Raw genomic sequence first — 22,767 nt, 5'->3', positions numbered from 1 at the left:
CCAACAGGTTAAGCAAAACGTGAGCGAGTCCTCAAGAATGATGATGAATCAGGATGAATTTCCTTCACCCTTACAATGGCATGTAGTGGTAATTAATGTTCAATATTGAGTATCACCTATTAATGTTGTTTGTAGTACCACAGAATAAAGGCATCAGAGAATTTTACAAGACCCCTAACTTGCCCTAGCAGAGCCTTCCTGATGTAAAAGCTGACACTCCATACCGTGATATACGAAGTAAATTAATGAGAGCCGTCATCCACTCACCCCTCTAAGACAAAATCTGAATATCTCACATTTTCTCCTTCCTTAGGGTGTCATAGAACAGACAATCGCTTATTAAAACTGACATTACACTTGTTTTTATTCAATGGAAAGTCAGTCAAAGCTGAAGTCTTTGTGACAAGTGCAACAACCATTCATTGTTCAAGCCATTAGTTCAGCTTTCCCTACACTTACCACCAAAATAACACCAAATTATATGATTCTACATTACAACACATAAACCAAAACAGAATACTGAAAAAGCAATTGCCCGGTGCATATATGATCGCAAAGATTTATCTGTCGTCGTGCCGCCAAAGGGAAATTGCACTGCCATGTCAGCACTATCAGCTACAATTCCTAGATATTAAAGAACTATTATAATTGAGCGTGTAACATCTTTTTCCTTATAAGATATCACTGGAAATTTGATTTTATATGTCGGTGGCGTCGATGTGTTTTAACGTCTCTTTTCATGTTGCTGTTTATACTGCGAAGGGAGGGGAAAACCAACAACAAAAATATCCGAAAGAATCGCCAATCACAAAAGGATATTCAAATGAAACTTCCTCTGTTTTCACCGGAACTGTAGGAAGGAAAGAAGCTCAGGCGCTTCGCTCTCTGGCTGTATTTACATTAGTGGGCAGAGGGACTAATGAAATCTGACACAAGGCGAGATACCGGGCGGCGGTTCAGCTCGATCATGGATGATCCCGAGAAGTTCGCCTCATTCCTGATGAATCCGCGTTAAAACAGCCGGCGCACTTCAGCATTTATGGTGCCACAACGTTGTTTTCGTGTTCTTGTCGTTCCCCCCACCCCGGTTCTTTTCCTCCCTTCCATCTTCGCTGAAGAATGTGGCTCAATCCCGAAGAGGTTTTGCTGAAAAACGCGCTCAAGCTGTGGGTGACGGAGAAATCCAACACTTATTTCATTCTGCAGCGCAGGAGGGGCCACGGCCATTCCGGGGGGAAATTAACAGGTAAGACCGCCGTGCTGTGGATGCATGACCGCTGCGGACAGTGCCGCACGCATTTTGGGGGTGTAACGTACGGCCTAAGCGCCCCAAACTGGACAAACGAAGCAGCTCAAAGTTTACGGAGAAAATGCGCAGCTGCACAGACTTGGCAAAAAGCGAGCTCCTCCGCTACTGCTGTGCAGTAAGGAAGTTGCTTATTTTTGTACTTTCTATAAAGAAAACAAATTCTAATTGATACTACGATGAATGTAGCCATTATCTTATTATGTATTTTTATTTATTTCCCTGTTTATCATGTTATTTATATCTGCAGTATATTATATGTAACAGTACGAAAAAGCAAAACTGATATTAATTCGTTTCTGAACCTGGAGCTTTATGATAAATTTAGCTTTCATTTATAAGTATGTTAAATGATTTGCACATAAAACTTCTGGTTTACAGGTTATAAATAAAGGTCATTAACGAAAGACTGGACTCAGTCTTTGTATATTACTTGGCGTCAGTTGAGTTTGGTCATCAGTCTCAAGATTGTCGCTAATGATCTATTGATTGCTATTAGGTTTCATGATTTCGTGATTTTGATTGATTTTTCGTGATTTTGATTGGAAACCAGCGTTTCCGTGTTCTATGACGTTCTCATGGCTGTAGGAATGGTGGTTATGTATAGTATTATCATAATAAAAACGTGGTTCATAAAGTAATAGGTTGGAATTAACGACCAGCAAGATCGCCAGTCAAGAAATCTATTTTTCCTTCCTGCTCTGTTTTCTGGCAAAATAACTTTTCGTAAACCAAAAAAAGAGTAAAAAGGAAACATCGTTTGACACAATGCCAGAATGGGAATATGTCTCCAAAAACAAGGACTGTTCTTACATTTTTTTAAAGGGATGTTCCACTTCCTCCTTCACGAGCAGCCTTTTGGGAACAAATAGAAGGAAACAAATAGGTTTCAGGTTATGGTTTGCACAGATGACTATGTAAAGTTAATAAATAGCTAGGCAGTAATATTGTAAAATAAAATTGTTGTGTACAATATGTTCGTTCTGTTCTTTCCTTCATATCACCATTTTGGAAAAGCCAGACTGTAAACAGTATATATGTACAAAGATGCAGTCAAACGGTTTCAAAGTGACAACCCTCAGCAAGATTCATGCTGATAACTCATTTTTAAAATTCTTTGTTGTAAAATGCTGTGGGGAAACTTCTAAGATCCAGGGTTCCCCCGTTCCGGTCCAGGAGGGCCACTCTGCACCACAGTTTGCAGACGTCTTGGCTTAAAAGCAGCTTATTCACCTCACCGGCCAATTGCCAGGTTTAGTAGGCATGTTTGAGCAGGGAAATCTGTGTGGCAGGCTGCCCCTCCAGGACCGAAACTGGGGAACAAGATCAATCAAGGAGCAGCCGAATCCATTTTTTGTTGTGTGCTGGGGGGGTGTAGAACTTTTTGAAGATATTCCTGATTTTATTTAGATATTTAAGTTTAAGTGCAGTCATTTGTCCCTGTTACATTCTCCAAAATGTCTGTTTTTATGGTTGCTGCTCTGACCTTGGGCTGGTTCACTGGTAACTTGTTGCCATGGTATCAGATGTTTCATACATCCATACATCCATCCATCCATCCATCCATCCATCCATCGGTCACCTTATAATGACTTACAACGGTCTGGGTCATTTGGTAGTTTTTTGCTGTTATAGGCAGCATAGCAAAAAAGTAAATGAATCAATATAGACACTCCACGCTGCTGTTTATGTAGGGCTGACAGCTTAGGATTGTGGCTGTATAACTGACTTGCTTTATTTCACTCCTGCAAGTGATAGATGCCTCTGTTACTCATTTCAGTTTCTGTTTGTTCTCTTTCAATTACTCTTGTTAATGCTGTAGTAAGTGCATTTCTATTTACTGGCAGATTTGCTCTGTTCTTTCATTTTCTGTTTGTAGCAGTAATCACTAATACGGAGGCGCTATAGTTAGCATTGTGTCCTCGCAGCTGGGGCAGTGGGTTTGGTTTCAGCTGCTAGCAGTGTGTGCGTGCATTTGGGTTGCGTGCTAATCCAGTACTGAAAAAAAACAACTTTTTTTTAAGAAAATTATTTGACTACCAGTCAAAAGTTTTTGCACACATTGAGATTTTCTACATTTGCACATTACTCACTTAACATTTATTAAAAATACTCAATGTTCTTTGCTAACAAAAAATATTACAGTATGTTCACCATTTGAGTATCTTTATTAGCAAGGAAATGTAATATCTTTTGTGTGAGTGAATGGTGTGTGAGTGTGCCCTGTGATGGGTTGGCCCCCCATCCTGGGTTGTTCCCTGCCTCGTGCCCATTGCTTCTGGGATAGGCTCCGGACCCCCCGCGACCCAATAGGATAAGCGGTTTGGGAAATGGATGGATGGATGTAATATCTTTGATTCATCAAAGTAACCTCATCTAGCAGTTATAACAGCAGAGAAAATTTGAGGCAGAAGGGACATGAAATACTGCTCTGTCTCATGGGATGAAACGGTTAACTAGTGCATTTAAAATTAAAGGGAACTTGTATTTCATTTATAGCTGTTCACTCAACTTTCACTTTTCACTCACTTTTTTGTTTAAGAAGAATTAAAAATCTGCAGTTTATGAAATAAATGGAAAAGTGTTAAAATCCTGTGATGTGCAAAAACCTTTAACTGTATTGCTTTTTGTCCACCTTACCTACGGATTAGACTTGGACAGACTTGGCGAATGTACCTTATTTGTGACCTATGGCTTGTCTGTATTCATTGAACAATTCGTCTTGTTTCCAGAGTTATGTTGTACAAAGAATTGGGTATTTTTCATTCACTTTATTTTTCTTTCCATTACTGCCTTGTGGTCAGGAAAATTCCTTGCCATTTGGTGAACCGAAATCTGAGAATGATTCTTGTACCTGCTTGAGACTGACATGCAGAAGGCAGACAAGCTCTCTGAGTGAGAAATCCGCGATTAAAACGAGGAGGGAGAAGCCCTGAGGAGTGGCTGCGGGAAACGCGAGCTCCAAACAGATGGTGTCACCGCAGGAAGTGACATCGTTGTGGGAAACACAGATTGCTTCAATCAGCCACTGGTACTCTGCTGTGCTGTTGAGCATGCAGTGACCCCCCCCCCCCCCCCCAAGATAATGTCATTTGCAGGCTGAGGCTGACCTTTCTGTGGGATGAGCGCTCAGTGTTGACAGAGTACTTTTTCTTTCCCTCAAGCTGCCATTATGACATGGATGCTTAATAGCTGTTGCTTTTATGGGGAGTGTAACAGCAAGGGCCGCTGTTGGTTCCAGAGAAAATGGCAGTGAATTTGGGCCTGGATACGATCAGACAGGTGCTGAAAATCCCAGCCAGCTTTGAAATGAGCTCTTAGTTTTCTTTTTTTCCCTGTCATCCCTGAGTGCTGAGCAGTAGAGCTGAACGAGACGATAATCACCTTGCTGCCTGTTAAGTTTACTGGGCTTAATTTGCACAACAAGCTGTTTATGGCCATTCCAGAGAAAAGCGCATTTTAAGGCCTTCCACGCCGGGCTGGAGCCATGCTTTGGTTTTGGGCAGGTAGTCGGGTTCGTGGTTGGTGGGGAAGATTTGATTTGGGTGTCTGGTATCCAGATTAAGTGTCTATGTGCCGGGACCGACCAAACACTGTATGTCACATATGTTATATGCCATATATGTTACACACGTATACAATATGTTTTATATAATATGTATGTATGTATGTATGTATGTATGTATGTGTGTGTGTGTGTGTGTGTATATACGTGTGTGTGTGTATGTATGTGTGTGTGTGTGTGTGTGACACAAACATATATGTATTATGTACATATATATTTAAGTGTATACTGTATATACAAATAAATACATACTTTATATGTTTATACTCTGTGTGAATATATATTTGTGTGTATATATGTAAATGTATCTTTTTTGTAAACCGGCCTTGACCGCTTAAGTGAAAGCTGACCTTGAGGTGTAAACCTGCCTGTAAATGTGTTGGAGGGTGCTGGGGCCACAGGGTTTATGGGGTGACGCTGACAGTGGGGGTCTGCTGTCCCGGCTCGTGCCTGCAGGGCTGTTGGTGGGGGCCTTGGATACGGTGCTGGATTCCAACGCGCGGGTGGCTCCATTCCGCATCCTCCTGCAGACCCCCGGCTCGCAGGTCAGCTGGGTCATCGCTAGTGGTAAGCTCCCAGAAACGCTCCGTCGTCCACCAGAGCTCCGCAGTTAGCGCTCAGCCTCTGATGTGCTGCATTCGAAGCCTACGTTTCTCCTTCTGTTCTTCCAAGGTCTGGATCTTTACACGCCACACTTATTTCATGGATGGATGCATCATATGATTCACATGAATGCTATGCTGCTGTTTTAATAATATAACCAGCTGCACACCTTACTCGATTTCTCATTCTTTATATAATGCAAAGTATTCAATGTCAATTGTACACTTGATCCACCATCTCAAGCACAGTGCCGCTTTGTTCATTTTCGGTGTTTGCACTGCTCACTACCCTAAACGATGTACACTGTTACTTTATTACTCATGCACGTTATCCCTGTTTTCTTGTACATATTTTTCATTTTTCATTACCTTAGTCTATTACTTAAAATTTTAATCTTGCTCTCTACTTTTTTATTGCACAGTGTAGGAGCGACTTTGGTGTAACATTTCACTGCATAACTTGTATGTGATAAACAGTCTTGAATCGAACCACACTATGCTAGTTGGACATAGCGGTCACTCAGGGCCTGGGCTTTCTTGCCACACGGATGCTCTGCTCTGTCACTCCACACGTCCCACTTTGCCCCTTCTGTGGCTCGCTGACCATCGCTTGCTGTTGAGCAGGAGCCGGGGCTGATGAGGTGAACATGCACTGGGACTGGCTGGTCCAGAACCTGCTGCACTCTCTGTCGGTGTTTGAGAACAAGGAGGACATCACCAGCTTTGTCAAAGGGAAAGTGAAGGTATTGTCATCACTGGGGGGGCAAGTCCTGTTTACTCAATCACTCGTGGCTTCCTTCTGTTGCACCTCCTTGCACCTTAGTCACCTCCTGCTTGTCTCCTCACCCCCACCTCTCCCTTCCTCCTGCTCTTTCTGTCTTTCATTCTGTTTCTTTCTGTTTCTCTCATTCTCTCCTTCCTCCCTTCTCCTTTTTCACTGTCCATCATGCCCTTTTTTTCACATTTGCTTCCATTTCCTTTTTTGCCTCCGTTCCTCCTTGTCTCTCCTCCCTCCCGTCTCAGGGGCTGATTGCGGAGGAGGCGCGGAGCAGCCAGGCCGCCCAGGAGGATGACCCGGAGAAGTTCCGTGAGACACTGCTGAAGTTCGAGCTGCGCTTCTCCCTGCCCGCTGCAGAGAAGCTGGTGACGTTCTACTCCTGCTGCTGCTGGAAGGGCCATGTTCCGCGGCAGGGCTGGCTGTACCTCAGCACCAACCACATGGCCTTCTACTCATTCCTTCTGGGAAAGGAAGGTCCGCTGTCACCTAGCATGTGCTAACGTTCATTTGTTCACTGTGTTACCGTTTGTTTCTGTGTCGTTACTACACTGTGCAGCCTGTGCAGTGTGTGCTGTGTATGGTCTGTATGCAGTCTGTGTGCAGTCTGTATGGTGTGTGCTCTTCGTGCAGTCTGTCTGTGGTCTGTGTGCAGCCTATGTGAGGTGTGTGTGCTCTGTATGCTGTGTGTGCTGTCTGCTGTGTGTGATGTGTGCTGTGTGTTGTCTGTGTGCGCCCATGCAGCTTGAGCTGTGTATGCTGTGTGTGCTTCTGAGAGTATAAGTTAGTTCTAATCAGTGCTTTTCCTGCCTCCCAGTGAACATGGTGATTCCCTGGGTGGAGGTGACCAGACTGGAGCGGGTCTCCACCGGCCCCCTGAGGGACACCATCCGCGTGACGACCAATCGGAGGCAGCGGGACTTCTCCATGTTCCTCAGCGTGGAGGAAGCGTTTGCCACCATGGTACAGCTGGCCAACATCACACTGCGCAGGCTGCTGGACAATGAGGCCTTTGAGCTGGACCAGGGCCTGCAGCAGCCAGGGCACATTACCAAGAGGTCAGTTTGGGGGGTGGGGGTGTGGCCTAAAGCAGCTGAGGCACAGTACCAAGAGGTCAGTCTGGGGGGTGGGGGTGTGGCCTAAAGCAGCTGAGGCACAGTACCAAGAGGTCAGTCTGGGGGGTGGGGGTGTGGCCTAAAGCAGCTGAGGCACAGTACCAGGAGGTCAGTCTGGGGGGGTGTGGCCTTAAGCAGCTGAGGCACAGTACCAGGAGGTCAGTCTGGGGGGGGGGGTGTGGCCTTAAGCAGCTGAGGCACAGTACCAAGAGGTCAGTCTGGGGGGTGGGGGTGTGGCCTAAAGCAGCTGAGGCACAGTACCAGGAGGTCAGTCTGGGGGGGGTGTGGCCTTAAGCAGCTGAGGCACAGTACCAGGAGGTCAGTCTGGGGGGGGGGTGTGGCCTTAAGCAGCTGAGGCACAGTACCAGGAGGTCAGTCTGGGGGGGGGGTGTGGCCTTAAGCAGCTGAGGCACAGTACCAGGAGGTCAGTCTGGGGGGGTGTGGCCTTAAGCAGCTGAGGCACAGTACCAGGAGGTCAGTCTGGGGGGGGGTGTGGCCTTAAGCAGTCAGACCAGCTTGAGAAGGATGGATCTCTGCAGGCATAGTGGGTGTTACCTGTATATGGCGGAATGTGAGGAGTCTGTATGCAGTGTGTGAAAGCCGACAGAACCTGAACTGTCTGGGCTGGATTTGAATGGGTGAAGCTGCCGTGTGCCCCAGGCTGCAGCGGGTGGAGTCGCTGTGTCATGAAGCCTCAAAGCAACTGCAATTTGGAATAGAGGGGAGGATTTATCTCTAAGTAGCCTTTGAGTAACTAATATAAAATAGGAGGGAGTTGTGGGTGCTGGGCCTGAGGAAGAGGAACAAAATGAGGGAGTGAGCTGCTGCAAACAGCCATCAGCAGCACAACTAGGGAGCCGCCCGATCCGGCAGCCGGCTGGGCAGAGGCCGGCGGACCCCCGCTGGCTGCTTCCTCCGCAGGGTTATTGCCTACGTGACTCTTATCATGTTTTAATTGTAACCAGAAAAACAAACTTGGCTGCTTACTTTTGATCCGGTTATTTGTAGGACTGGGTTTAAAAAATCGACTTCCTTCATATGCGTAATTCGATAACAATTCATAAAATCTTGAGCTCTGTTTTTTAATATATACCTTTTACAGTCCATGGCCTTTTCTCATGTGTGAGGCTTTAACCGTCTTGTTGTGCGAGGCTGGCCATGCAGGACTGAGGTCTCACAACAAAAACAGATAAAAAAAAAAAAAAGATGGTGGAAGTGTGAAGAGCTGGACGAAAGCAAATTGTATGTAAGATGTGCAGAATGGAGGGGTATTGTGGAAACACGCAGATCTCTGGAACTATTTAACAGGACGTCCTCTAGATGTGCAGTCTGTGAAAAGGTCTAATCTGAAAGAAACAAAGTTCATTCATTCTTAATGCACATATTAATATTTTTAATAATGCACCAAGTTAATCGGAATTGATGAAGGAAATCAGTCCCGTCGTAGTTATTCCTTTTGTCCAAAGTGGCGTAAAAGTGATGAGAAGTTGGTGTCAGAGAGCATCCGGCAGCATTTGGGGTGAAGGGTCGTGCTTGAAGGTTGTGTTACACAGATATCATGGTTACTCTGCCGGCCACGATATTCAAACCCACAACACAGCTGTACATCTCCAAGCTACTGGGCTGCATAGTGCAGCGGCATATATTCACAATGTACCCAGGAGTCCTTTTGCGGGAGGTCATAATGAGCTTATCGTCAAGTGACTTTCAAATGCTCCATCACATCAGCGGCCGCCAGAGGTGGAGATTAAGGGGCAGGATTTAGCATGGCGTGTTTGCTGTGGGTGACAGATTAACACGGCGCCGCAGGGCACTGCTCAAGGTCGCCGGGAGAAATTGCACTCTGGTCCATCAAGTGAAAATAACCGTCTATATGGCCTCGTCTGGGAGACTGAGCAGAATGTACATTCGCTGTCATTTCCTGTGTTAAGCTAGACTTCCGTTTACATCGTTCTAAACTTAGCGGATCCTGGTTGCACGTCTGTTGATATGCTTGTGTCTGCGATCTATGTTGATCACTTCATTTTATTCAAGAAAATCTTTCATGTTTAGAGAATGAAGAAAAAAAATGTAATTAAATGTAATTAAACCAGTACTGCTTAATCCTATTTACAATAATAAAAAAAAAACATTCATTTAGCAGATGCTTTTATCCAAAGCAATGTACAAGTAAGAATGTGGGGTCAGCCAGTCCCCAGAACAACTGGGGGTTAAAGACTGTGTTTGAGGGCCCAATGGTGACATCACTCTGTCGATCAAGGGATGTGAACTGGTGATCACAGGCAAAGGGTCCCAAACTCCTGAGAAGCACACAGCCCACTATATGGTTATCAAAGAATATGAGAAATATAAATGTATAACAGCTCAAGCCTTGGTTCTCCTTGATTCCTGGGTCTCTAGGGTTCTGGAGCAACAGGCCCTGAAGGAGTACGTTCTGGCTCAGTTCAGGCTCCCCTGCAGCGAGGCCCTGAGGGATGTGGCCACCTGCTCGCTGTGGACTCCTCACACCCGGTGCCACACCGCCGGCACGCTCTATGCCACTGACCGCTACCTGGGATTCGTCAGCCGGGAGGAGGGTCTCTGCAGCCTGCTCATCCCCCTGGCAGAGGCACGTGGGCTCGATGTCAGAAGGAGGTCATGCTCTTTGTGGGTCAGGATGAGCATATGGTGAAAGCGGAGGAATGGGCGTGGCTTTGAATTGCGGAGGAATGGGCGTGGCTTTGAATTGCGGAGGAATGGGCGTGGCTTTGACTCGAGCGTCAGTCTCTGCTGTTGTGACTGACATTCTCACACGTGCAGATCATTCATGTGAGCCTGTCATCTCCGTGACGCCAGGTGCTGTCCGTGGAGAAGCCGGAGACGAGCAGCGTGCTGCCAGCTCCCGTCATTGTGAGTGTGCGCGGCCAGCGGGCCTTCCAGCTGATCGAGTTGCCGGAGAGGGATGCGCTGGTGGCCAGCCTGGAGGAGAGGGCACGCGCCCTGAGGGGCCAACACAAGAGAACCACGGTACTGCACCCCATCACCCCATGCTCGCCACCACGTAGAACACGAAGCTCCCAGCAGCGACAGAACCTCAACTGTCCATCTCTCCTTATTGAGCACTTGGGCAGTGGTGGCTTAATGGTTAGGGAAGTGTACTCATGATTGAAAGATTGTGGGTTCGAATGGCAACGTTTAGGGTTTAACATAATGAAATCCTTTCTAAGCCTCTTTCATTTGAAACAGGTTAACTTCCACTATGACACCTTTGAATCTGAGGCTAACAGGCCGGAGCCTCCTGAAGACTTTGTGATTAACACGGTGAACAATCAAGCCCTGATGGACACCTATCACAGCTCGCAGCCGGCCGCCCAAAGTGCCACGTCTGTGAGTACCGGCGTGACTGAGTGTCACACGCTGTTACTGACTGACTGACGTTTGGGAGACCTTGATTACTCTGACTGTCAGGCTTGTTAATGATTGGTCAGGTGTGATTGACTCATTCTAGTGCTGGAGGGCTTTGCTTGTATTTTTCTCTAGCTTTTGGTGATGTCTGAAATCCTGGGGCTCCATTTTGCTAAAAATACAAATTATTTATTACAGAAATAAAGTTTACATTTACAAGACAGGAGGACCCTGATGCATACGCCTGCGCTGTTGTAGACCATTCGCTGACCTAATTCCTGTTCTGTTTTCTTGTGTTTGAATCTAGATTGAGTATCGAAAGACTTTTAATTTGGTTTTTACAGTATCAGACTCCCAATGTCTGCTTTGTAACAAAGGCCAGAGCCAGACTTGAAACTTGCTAATGATTTCTGTGAGCACTTGAAACCTGTTGATTTGTCAGAAGTTACTATCTGTGATAACTTTTGCTGGTTAGTCATTAGTCTGCGATATCTGTGTGTTCCACTCAGCAAGATTTTAATGGGCTTGTGTCTGTGCATGGTGCAGACTGCAGAGGAGAGGCTGGTGCACTTGTGGGAGGAGCACTTCTCCGACTACGGCCGCGACATCCACATGTTCCGCACCGAGAGTGCCTGGAAGCTGGTTGCCATGGGGATCCCAGAATCCTTGCGGGGAGAGCTCTGGCTGACCTTCTCAGGTTGGTTAGGGGTGGGCATGGAGGAAGGTGTAGGTGCTAGGCAAGAGCTGAGGGGGTAAAATTAGAATTGAAGAAGGGCACTGTAATCTCACTGCCCCCCTGGGCATTTTCACTTCTTCTTTTTGGGGTTCTCGTATTGAGTCAAGCAGAAGTGGGCTGTATGTTGCAACTGTTTTTTTTCCACAATAAAAATGACTTTGTGCCCTCTCCTGTCTGTGCAAACCACCTCTGCGGTGAATTTGTTTTAACTCTAGGCAGCTCCTGTATGAGTAGGGATTAGACAAACATCAGAAATGTTCTAAAATTTGATGGTCAAAGTGTTGCTCCATAATAGCCTCATTGTGAGAATCTGCATCTAAACAGTGATATGAGCCCTTGTGCTAAGAAGGTTACAGGATCTGCAGGGTATTATATAGAGTATTCAGTACTCCTGTATTAAGTAATCATTTACATATAAAATATCTGTGCCTTGACTTCTCCTTTGAACTGAGCTGAATGTGGCTCAGTCTGTAAATTGTATACATGCTAACGACGGCTAATGTGTTTTCCATGCCGGGAGTGGCTCTCCTTAATTGGGTGCTGCTTCCCTGATTTTTTTTTCTGCCATGATTGGTCACTATTCTCATCACTCATAGAGGTTTCCCCAGAGAGTCCATCCTCGAGGACCCTTAGGCTCCTGCTGACGTGCCTGTTCTCCACCCCACGCGGGCAGGTGCTTCGTCGGAACTGGCGGCCCACAGGGACCAGTATGCAGGCCTGCTGAAGGCCTCCATGGGCGTGAGCAGCTTGGCCACAGAGGAGATCGAGCGTGACCTGCATCGATCGCTGCCCGACCACCCGGCCTTCCAGAACGACGCCGGCATTGCCGCGCTGCGCCGCGTGCTCACCGCCTATGCCCACCGCAACCCTAAGATCGGATACTGCCAGGTCAGCCGGCCGACCCACTTCCCGCACTGCTGCGCTTCATATCGTCACCTTCCACCTTCACCGCCTATGTCATAATGTTACCCCCCCCAGTCCTCCTCGGGGTCAGAGGCGGGCCGGAGTGGGCCCATCCGCATCACTGAACCTGCTAAAATCGCCATCTTGGCGTCAGCATGAAATCTTACTTTAGTCTGGGTGTGGAGTATGAACAGGGCGGCACTATATCAGTAAATAACGTGATGTGATGTGGTCCGCACTGGCATTCCCTCTGGGGTGTACCCTGATATGTACCTTACACCGCCTGGGGTTTGGCCCCTTAGGCACTTCCTCCACGTACCTGAAGAGGAAAAGCGATTGGATTTGGTTAGGCATGTAATATAATATCACTTTCAGAGAGATATTAGTCAAGGTGAGTAGTGAACAAGACCCCCACCCCCATGTTGCTACGTATCATCTCTCCGACGGTCTGGAGGAGTTCTGCTACCGCCCAGCTGAGGAGGGGGTTCCCTGTGGTGGGACTGCATAAGCATGTCAGGCTGATCGCTGCTGCAGGGATTAATGGGCTCTGTCTTCAGGATCACGTCTGACTGGTGGTTTCAGCTCGCGGTCTGCAGGCCTGATGTACTCCGCATGCTATGTTACAGAGACAGAGAGACGGTGGTGGTAATGGGCGGCTCAGCTGATAAAAAATGTGCTGGGATTCTTTGTTCCTGTTGGGGGAAAAAACACTCATTCCTGTAGGCTGTGTGCAAATGTGTTTAGTTTTCCAACTGGTACGTCATTATTTCATTAAAGAACTTTAGAACTCAATTTCATGTATTGCCATGTGATATTTTTTTTGTGATAAATATTTTATAAGGCAAAAAAGGAGTTCAAAATTTCCCACAAATCCATCTATGAGTCATTTTAACAGCAAGGAAGAAAGTCATTATGATTGGCTGAGAACGTGCTTGCAGAGCTCATGCACAAGCAGCAGCGATAAACTTTAAACTGATTTTTAAACATACAGTACGAGAGAAGAAAAACAGGAAAAGTGGTCAGAATTGCAATGGTCGCTAAGTTTTGTTTCCTGTGACAAAGTAAAAATGCTTTAGCAAAACTTAAACCCTCCAGCACTCTGCAAATCTTATCACCAAGATTTCAAAATACCAGAACTGTACTGCAAAATAACATTGTTTTGAAAATACTGCGTACTGCGGTACAGTATCTGGACGTACGAAGGTATAAAAAAGCCAGATGTCAACTCGGATATCACAGCCCTTGCAATATGAGAATTGCAGGCACATCATGTGCTGTATCGATATTAATTTCACAATTATGGCCCTAATTGTAATTGCTGACACGAACAACAAACTCGGTGTATCCAAAAAACACTTAAATCAGTGTAAATCATGTTATATCAGACAGACTTCCATGCCTGACCTGCAAGAGGACAGATGAGCCATGCAAATTTTCCTTTTGTATCAAGCAGCAAAAAAGCGTGACATGTTTGATTTAATGTCTTACTCGACTTTGCACGTACTGCGACGTGGTTATTGCGCATGCACACATCGCGATGACGATGCTGAAACTGTATATCGCGCAGTCCTAACTCAAAGGTACGGTAGCAGTCCCGACCGGGGGCACCTCTGCACGCCCACATGCCAGCAGACCATTTGTGTGATGCACTACATCTCTGGTGTTTCTGTGCTTCCATGAATGCAGTCGATGAATATTCTGGCCTCGGTGATGCTACTCTATACCAAAGAGGAGGAGGCCTTCTGGCTGCTTGTGGCCATCTGTGAGAGGATGCTGCCCGACTATTTCAACCGCCGGGTCATCGGTACGTGCTCCCATTTTGCTCTGGATGTCAGTGTCTGCCTGCATGTCACCTATGTGTCTTACATGTATTTCACTTATACCAGTCTGTCTTAACCATTACCATTTATCCAGGTTATCTCACCCAGGATCCTCTGGTCACATGTCCTGCACATTGTTTACCCCGGGCGATTTTTTTTTTTTTATTTATTTATTTATTTATTTTTTTTTATTTTATTTTATTTTTTTTTTATTAAATGTATTTATTCCCCCCCCCCCAGGTGCACAGGTGGACCAGTCCGTGTTCGAGGAGCTGATCCGGGAGCGGCTGCCCGAGCTGGCGGAGCGTGTGGGTGACCTGGCGGTGCTGTCCTCAGCATCGCTCTCCTGGTTCCTGACACTCTTCGTGAGCGCGCTGCCCTTCGCCTGCGCTGTGCGAGTCGTCGACTGCTTCTTCCTGCACGGCGTGACGGCCATGCTGCGTCTGGGCCTGGCGGTGCTGGACGCCAACGCGGATGCGCTCGCCGCTGCTGCTGACGATGGGCAGGTCCTCATGGTGCTCACCAGGTACGCAGGTGTGCGGAGAATCTCGCCGTAACCTCTCTGCTGAGGAACTGCATGCCTAGAAGTGAAGCCGTCACTAATGATCTCCAGGACAGAAAGGTCTTGCTTCACTTCCCATCATAAATTAGCAAGGGGACATAGTGCAGTGGAATCATAACTTACTGGTTTAAAAAGTACCATGACAGTAACAATGGGTTAAACTACCTTAAAACGCTTTATTATTTGTATTCCGTTTATGAACCCTTTGAAAATGTCTAACAATCTACATTAACTTCTACAGCTTCTAAAATGTCATAATTGAGTGAGTATCTTTAATCCACTTTGGATGTAAATGGATGTAATAAATAACATGCTACAGTGTTTTTCCTTAAAATCCATATTGCATGAAAAATGTTGTGGTTCACATGTTGGCTTACTGTATCACCCATCTGCACTCGACAGCAGGAATGTACGGCCATTTAGAGTTTGGCAGTTAGGACAATCCAGTGTTAGCTATACCAGTGGTCACTAACTGGCATCTCCTCATCTAGACCGAAATACAACTGATTCTAGGCTCCGACCCCCCCGTACCCCCATCTCCCCAGTTGGTGTTTTCACAGTGGACCTTGGCTTTGAATTGCTGATGGAATTTGGCCCTCGGGGAGAAATAGTTGTGCACCCCGGTACACTAAGACTAAGACTAAGAATTGTTTCTCTTGGCTTAGTGTTCGGAAGCAGGATGAGAGACTTGATGAGGGGATTCTGCTGTTTGTGTGAAAAGTCCCTCGAGGGCCCCGACCCCATCTTCTGTGCTCCTCCCAACAGCTTCCTGGATGGGGTGAGAGACAGCGAGCCCCCTACAAAGGCCCCATGTGAGCCTGCAGATGGCCAGCAGGGCGGGACCATGCAGATATCCGAGCTGATCCGGCAGTCCTACGAGGTGAGCTCGCCTCCTGACCGAGCGAGACTTGCAGGGACCAGTAGATTTTAGCTCAGATCCCACCACAGGGAGCAGTACCTGATATAAGACCCAGCAGCACTTCTGTTCAGGTGTGGGAATGGATCATATGTAAACGCAGTAAATAATAAAATGAATAAAAACACAGAAATCTTCATCCATCTGTCATCAGTCAGTTTGTTCTCCAATGCTGGCTCAGGATGCTAATCATAAGGGAATATTTGCATACACACTGAGGGGCCACCATATTCCATAACCATTGTATTTAGACTTTTGGAGTTCCCAGGAAGACTCGGGGAGGCAATCAAAACCACAGCCTGGGGGGGGGGGTCACCGTGCTCCCCACCTAGCCACACAGTTGGGGGTGTTTGCTGTGTGAGATCAGCTCCTACCAGCCCGTGCACGTCATAGTGAATGCGGAGGGCAATGCGTCTCCCTGCTGGGGAGCTGGGCGCCTGCTCAGGCCTGAGCCTCAAGCCCGGCGTCTCTCTGCAGAAATTCGGGGATCTGACGGTGCGGCAGGTGCAGCAGCTGAGATGCAGGCACAGGATCCAGGTGCTGCAGGCGCATGAGGACACTGCCAAAGAGAACGCAGTGAGCGCAACGCACACACACAGCCGCACGCACACACTTCTACTGTAGCCCCTTTAACTGTAATCAAGAATTTAACTTAAATGTTTTGGCCCCAGTTTGAGTAAACGACTTTTCATAAATTTGTCATGTGACAGTATAGCAGCATCCAACTTCACCCCGACATTCTACTGACCTCTGTCTCTTCCTCCTCCTTTGTCTTCTCCTCCTCCTCTGTCTCCTCCTCCTCCTGTTTCTTCCTCTTCCTGTCTTCTCTCTCCTTATCCACCATTTCCTCTTCCATCTTCTCCTCCTCCTCCTCCTCCTCTGTCCCATTTACTCCCCGGTCTCCTCCTCCCTCACCATCTCCTCCTTCATCTCCTCCCCTTTCTATGTCTCCTCCTCTGTTTCCTTCACATCCTCTGTCTCTCCTTGCAGCTCAGGGTCGTGACTCCAGATGTGTCCATCTCTGCAGAGGAGCTGGGTGATGCATACGACCTCTTTAAGGTTCGGGGCGGGAGGGGGGGTGAATTGACATTTGATGAGGGCATCCATTTTGTCCTGAGTGGCAATTGTGCACATGCTGTATAGACTGCGTAGCTACTTCTGTATCATAGCTTTAAATCAGATGCGTGTGCAAATCAACAACTAGATCTGAGACATTTTACTGACAAGATGACGTGAACAGTTATTCACCATTTAACTGCAGTGTGATCAAAATCATTTCCTTTTTTCTATCCGATAAGACGGATGCACAGTAATGATGGTGATTTAAATTTGTAGTTCTGGCACAAATTGTTTACCAGAAAGGGTCATTTCATCCCATCAGCCAAGCTAGTCACCTTGTTGATTACCGTTCTCTCAGTCTTTAACTTGGTGTCTTGCAAAAGCATTACAGGAAGGAAAGCAATTTTTAGCATAAAACGGGATTTCATGGGATGTTTGCGATTGGCATTGTAAACAAAGCTATACTGCATGTCTTCTGATTAATCACGAGAGAAATAAATCTCACATTAGCTGGAACAAACTATTAAATCAGGTTTAGAGTGCGGTAATAAAATCGAATAGGACAAAGATATAACAATGGATGTCTTTGTTTGGGCCAAAGTCTTTAGGAAGCCAATGCGAAAGTCACTCCTCATATGACCACACCTCCTTAACCTTTTCAATGACTTTTTTTATTTCTGTAAATTTCCCTCCACTTAAAAGATGTACAAAGATTTTGCTGCAGAGACCATGGAAGCAGCTGAGTGTGCACAGTATCCACTTAGAATAGTGTGAGCTCTTTAATTTGCACTGTGGTTAAACTTTATAGAAGTTTGTAATATGCACACAATGCAAAACACCCTACAACTATTTTATCATTTGTGTTAATTCTGTTTGAGGTTGTCCTTCACTGTAGCCTAAGCTAAATAAACATTCGTTATACAACTTTGCCAAACTTCTTAGTTTGGCTCTGATATGCTGACAGACTTTCCTTGAGTTCGATGTAAACATTAGTTGTCACTCATGCAGTGTGTTGTGGTCTATATACTTAGTATATGCCGGAATGCAGATGAAGTGTGCAGTTAGTGCGCCGCACGTGAATATTCCCGCCCAGTGTGGTAATGTGTGAGTGTGTACCTGCTGGGGCAAATGGGACACAGCCAGTAAGTATGTATAGTACGTATCCATGTGCACCATTTGCCCTTTCCCCTAGGGGGAGCACTTTATCACCCTGTACTGGGGTGCCGATGAGGCCTACGACGCACTGGGGCACCACGATCCCTCACGGGCGTATGCGGAGCAGTACCGCCTGGACTGGCCACAGTTCCAGCGCCTCTACCAGCTGCTGACCCCTTGGCCTTGCGGCGCGCACACTGCCAGCGTGGCCCGCCGCACCTTCACCCTGCTCGACCTGGACCAGGATCTCTACATCAGCTTCAGGGAGTTTGCCCGCTGGCTGGGTACGTGTCAAGGAACAGCTACAGTCATTCACTATACTGATGTTTCCCAGTCCGGTCCTGGGGGACTCAAGAACGTGGACTGACTGGCAGGGGGCTGGGAGGGAGCAAAAATTTGGACCAGCTGTGGGACCCTGAGGACCGGGTTGGAAAACAATGCACTAAACCATTACATGGTAATACGTTTGGTTTCAGTATTGAAATGTGAATATGAATGTAGAAAGACTAGTAATGCAATGATCCCTCTGTCTTTGCAGACCAAATGTACTGTGAGGAGCTCAATGAGAAGATCAGATACCTGTATCGGCTGCACATTCCCCCAGGTTAGTGTGAGTCTGTGTGGAGGACTCCTTTCCATCATCTCTGTGATTAGGCATTATTTATTTCTTTAAGTTTAAGTTGGGGAGCTTCAGTATAGCTTGATGTTTCATAATGTATTATATTTAAAGACGTCCTTTTTCTGACTGTGTTTCGCTTAGCCCTTTGTGAGAATGAAGACGTCACGTCCCCTTTAAAGAGTCCCCTGCTGTCCACTACCAGGCCTCTGTATGTCAATCTTCCCAATGGTAAAGCCCTGTCTCTCTTCTCTCTCTCTCTCTCTCTCTCTGATACACACACACACACACACACAGCCTTTTTTGGTGGTTTTTCACAAGAAAGCAGCTATCAGAGCACCATAACCATGAAAAGGAAGCTGTGGGCAAGTTATTTAAAGTTTAGAATATGTACTATAACCACGATCCCTTGTTCAGTCAGCTCAGCTGCAACATGAAATCAGCCAGTTTAAGGGTATGCAGAATGACGCACGTTAGCTAGAGGCTGTGAGCTGGCTGTCATTCAGGCCTCTCTGCCAGTGATTCACTACAATTCACATGGTTTACTTGACTTTAACACGAGTGTAATGTTTGATTCGCGCACATGCCCGTTTCAGTAAAGCTCAGCCTGGTGTCCCTTACTTTCCGTCTGCAGGGGAGATGGGAGACACTCAGGAGCAGCTGAAGAAGATGCTTAGGGACCTGGAAAAGGAGAAGGATGTGGACGAGCCGCTGCCGCTGATGAAGCAGGTCAGCTTACTGGAGCCGTGGTGCTCAGCCACTGTGGTTTGCATGACAATCCGAACTGGTGTATCAGCACAGCCTACAGCAGTGTGTACCAGCCCGGTCCTCGGGGACCCCCAGATGGTCCACATTTTTGCTCCATCCCAGCTCCCTGCCATACAGTCCACATCTCCCCGAGGGCTGGATTGGGAAGCAGTACTCTACATCATCACTGGAAATCTATAAGCATGACCTGGTTAATGCCACTGAATGTGCGGCCTCATCAGGAGATCGTGGCCTGTGTTCAGTGTGTGAATATGCTGATCCTTTCCTCCCTCTTGTAGAGTGTGGACTGTTTGGGAGTTACCCGAGGGCCAGATTGGGAAATACTGCACAAATAAAAGTAGAGTGTGCTGTAGTGGCCAGACCAGTGTCTCCACGTGAGCATCAGTGGCAGGAACAGCGAGACAGTCAAATATGATCTCTCAAGCAGTGCAGCTCGTAAGGAGGAGTGCAGTATGAGAGCTAGAACTTTCCACCTAAAAAAAGACCGACTCGTGGAACCAATTAATGAAATACAGTTCTTGCGTTATGGAGTATTGTGTGTATTATCATATTGGTATATTGCTTATATGTCCTGTTAGGCTCAGAGTGAATATGGGAGATCAGTACCTTGCTTTTCTTTGATCACATTGCTGGAGGCTGCTGGGCTCTTTTCTGTCAGTTTCCACATCATGGTGGACAAGAAGTTAATAAAGCAAAGCAATAAAACAACGATGAGCGCTACCTATTTTTGTATTTTCATATGTAGTCAGTGGACAGTTTTTATTAGGTAAACCTGGCTGGTACTGGTACCGGTTTGGTGATGGCCAAATGAAGCTCCATGAACCATTTGCTGTATTTTTTCACCCCACTAGATGGTGCTCTTGGTTTGCGTTGAGGTATGCTTTGAGCCCTTTTATGAACAGTGAGCACCGTCTAGAGAGCAAATGGTTCATGAAGCTTCATTTGGCCATCATTACTGGCTAGGACTAGGGGCGTTCATGTTGTGTGATCGCCAGCACTACCAGGTTTTGTCCCTGTCTTGTACTGATTGTACTCAGTTGCAGCTACAGGAATTGCTGTTTGCAGGAGCAGCGGTTCTCAGTATTGGAACCGCATTTTTCTTGTATATACAGCTTTCAGCTCATATACAACCAGTGAGGTCTCGGTTCATTAGAAAGATAATTTGTTGAGTAAAGCTCTTATGCTCCTGGAGGGGCTGGAATACTGTACCCTGTTGCTAGGGCTGAGAACCACTGCTCTAGATCAATGATTCTCATTCTGTTCCTTGGGGACCCACAGATGTCTTTGCTCCCTCCCTGGTAGAGAGCTGGGAGCAAAAATGTGGACTGTCTGGTAAGAAGCTTGGAGGGAGCAAAAACATGGACCGAATGAGGGTCCACGAGGACCAGATTGGAAAACACTGTTCTAAATGAATGGTAATGCAGTACAATGTAGAGTAATGTAATGTATTGTCTGCCACCCTGTGTTGGCAGTGGGAGTTCATCCAATTCTGCAAGACGTTCTACAGCTTCTTTCATGGAGACCCCCAGGAGAACGAACTCTTTCAGGCCATCGCCACGGTTACCAGCCTGGTGCTGCGGATCGGGGAAGCGGGTCACAGGAGCCAAAGCTCAGACAGCAATGACGGGGTACAGGATCAGCCCCACACGGATTCCAGCAGTGAGTGGACTGTCAGCTTTGCCCAAATCCTGGCTTCCCTTCTTACTGAGCAGGCCCTGGTCAACTTCTTTGACAAGCCTGTAGATCTTGGGGCCAAGATCAGTAATGCCAGGGCAAAGCAGTACCTGGACCGAGGAGGTTCTGTGACAGACCAGAAGGGGGCGCATTGAGCAAGCTATCTTTGACCAAAACCATCCAGTTCTTCCCTGTAGTTCCTCTGCAGTTTGGCACAGGTTTGACTTCTGATTGACCGTATTCATCCAGATGGGAGCTAATCACTGGAATCAGATTTTTCCTTATGCTGATTGTAAGAACACAAACATTTTCTTCAGGGATCAAAATCCTATGCTTATGAAGTGGAGCTCAAAGACGAGAGCTCAGCTGATTCAAGAGGAATATGCACCTTGTAACATCTGTAGGCTTTCACTGCTTCTGTCACAAAGCACCATGACATCTTTATAGTATGTGGGATCATTTTAATTATTTTATAATTTCAGTTATAAAATACTTTTGTCATTTTTTGGTGACCTACATAAAACTGTGAATGAGTCAAATTGTTTATTTTGGACTCTCTGACACACCAGGAAGTTATTAATTGTCGGGACATTGCTGGTTCAAGTCCCAAAGATACATAAAAGCCCCCAGAGCCATTGAGCCCCAACACCAGGACGTGACTGAATATAAAGCTTCGGGTGGTGAAATTTAAGTTTCCCTGCAGTTTGATTTTTAATGTAACAGGCATTGAAGTGCTGCAACCTGTAATCAGTCCAGTAGCCATGGTTACCTTCTTGAGGAATATGAGTTATGATGTACTATTGTCCTGGCTTGAAGGGGCCGTGACCTGGATCTCATTAAAAACCATTTTTGTGGAACAACTGACTGAAGTTGAGGATCCTGGAAGCTTCAGTTGTTTGTTAAAGTTTACATGTTCAAGGAATGCTCCAGGAATTGATTTGCTTAAGCAATCATATAATTTACATTCTTTTTTTTTTTTCAAAGCAATATGATTTTTTATATTTCATAACACAATGCATGAACCCCCAGTGTCAGATTCCTTATTTTACAGAACTGGGGAGTCATTAGTGTTATTGGAATGTATTAAATGTAGCATAATGTGTCAAAGACTTGTTACATTGTGACTTGCTGATGTTTGCATTCAGGCTTTATGCAGGCTGATCCATCAAGCACATCACGGGTGGATGTGTGGGAACCACAGCAGCTGTGGTCACCCTGCAGCTGCCACATGACCTGACAGTCCGGCGATGTGCTGGTTTGAGCTGGTTATTAAAATGGTCTCAACCTTGGCTGTGGTCTAAAAATTTATATACACACTAAAAAAATCTTTAAGAGGACTGAAACACCCAAAACCCCAGTTTGACAGGAAGCCACAGTGTTGGTAAATGTGAGTGATATTTCTGGGTAGACTTCATTGCTGTTGAACAAAGCTTTTTGGTGTGATTATGGGTGTTCCTGAGAGTGCTGGAGGCAATAACCGAGGATCACAGGTTGCTTAAATTCCCTTAGCACTTGTTCCCTCTGTAGTCTGTACCAGACATGGGCAACTTCCTCATATCCTTTGAGGTAGCTATAAAATGAGGGGATTGTGCTGTGTTTTGTTTACCTTGGAAGTTGGAGCCAGGCATCCAGACACACTCAAGTCAAGTGTTCCAGTACAGCAAGTCGGAAAACCTTTTAGCAATACCAGTGACCCGTTTCAAAGAACAGAAATTCTTGCTTAGCTGGATAACTTGCTGGATTTAAGGTACCCCAGCATAAATGACATTTATCATTGTTTACTTTCATTTAGACTACCTTAAATCTGGCAA

General features: G+C 46.3%; 1 protein-coding gene across 1 annotated transcript; it reads left to right on the top strand.

Moving 5' to 3' along the window:
• Positions 1–846: 846 nt before the first annotated feature.
• On the top strand, positions 847–22,245 carry LOC125709776 (TBC1 domain family member 8). The gene is made up of 20 exons (XM_048978599.1): positions 847–1,246; positions 5,328–5,438; positions 6,098–6,216; positions 6,497–6,725; positions 7,066–7,306; positions 9,764–9,971; positions 10,199–10,369; positions 10,589–10,729; positions 11,294–11,444; positions 12,157–12,371; positions 14,073–14,190; positions 14,447–14,732; positions 15,534–15,648; positions 16,162–16,260; positions 16,675–16,743; positions 17,936–18,182; positions 18,437–18,502; positions 18,659–18,745; positions 19,149–19,243; positions 20,755–22,245. Exons 1-20 carry the CDS (start codon positions 1,120–1,122, stop codon positions 21,109–21,111), a joined length of 3,252 nt encoding a protein of 1,083 aa, XP_048834556.1. The 5' UTR covers positions 847–1,119; the 3' UTR covers positions 21,112–22,245.
• The last annotated feature ends 522 nt before the right edge of the window (positions 22,246–22,767 follow it).

This window comes from Brienomyrus brachyistius, chromosome 16, assembly GCF_023856365.1.
Source record: "Brienomyrus brachyistius isolate T26 chromosome 16, BBRACH_0.4, whole genome shotgun sequence".
NCBI classification, from domain to species: Eukaryota; Metazoa; Chordata; class Actinopteri; order Osteoglossiformes; family Mormyridae; genus Brienomyrus; species Brienomyrus brachyistius.
This window is presented reverse-complemented; position numbering and strand designations above follow the sequence as displayed.

Excerpts from the sequence above, each read along its gene's own strand:
- LOC125709776 (XM_048978599.1), top strand. The coding sequence starts at position 1,120 with ATGTGGCTCAATCCCGAAGAGGTTTTGCTGAAAAACGCGCTCAAGCTG. Across the intron at positions 16,261-16,674 it reads ACACTGCCAAAGAGAACGCA|CTCAGGGTCGTGACTCCAGA; the intron begins GTGAGCGCAACG and ends CTCTCCTTGCAG. Across the intron at positions 18,183-18,436 it reads GGAGTTTGCCCGCTGGCTGG|ACCAAATGTACTGTGAGGAG; the intron begins GTACGTGTCAAG and ends CTGTCTTTGCAG.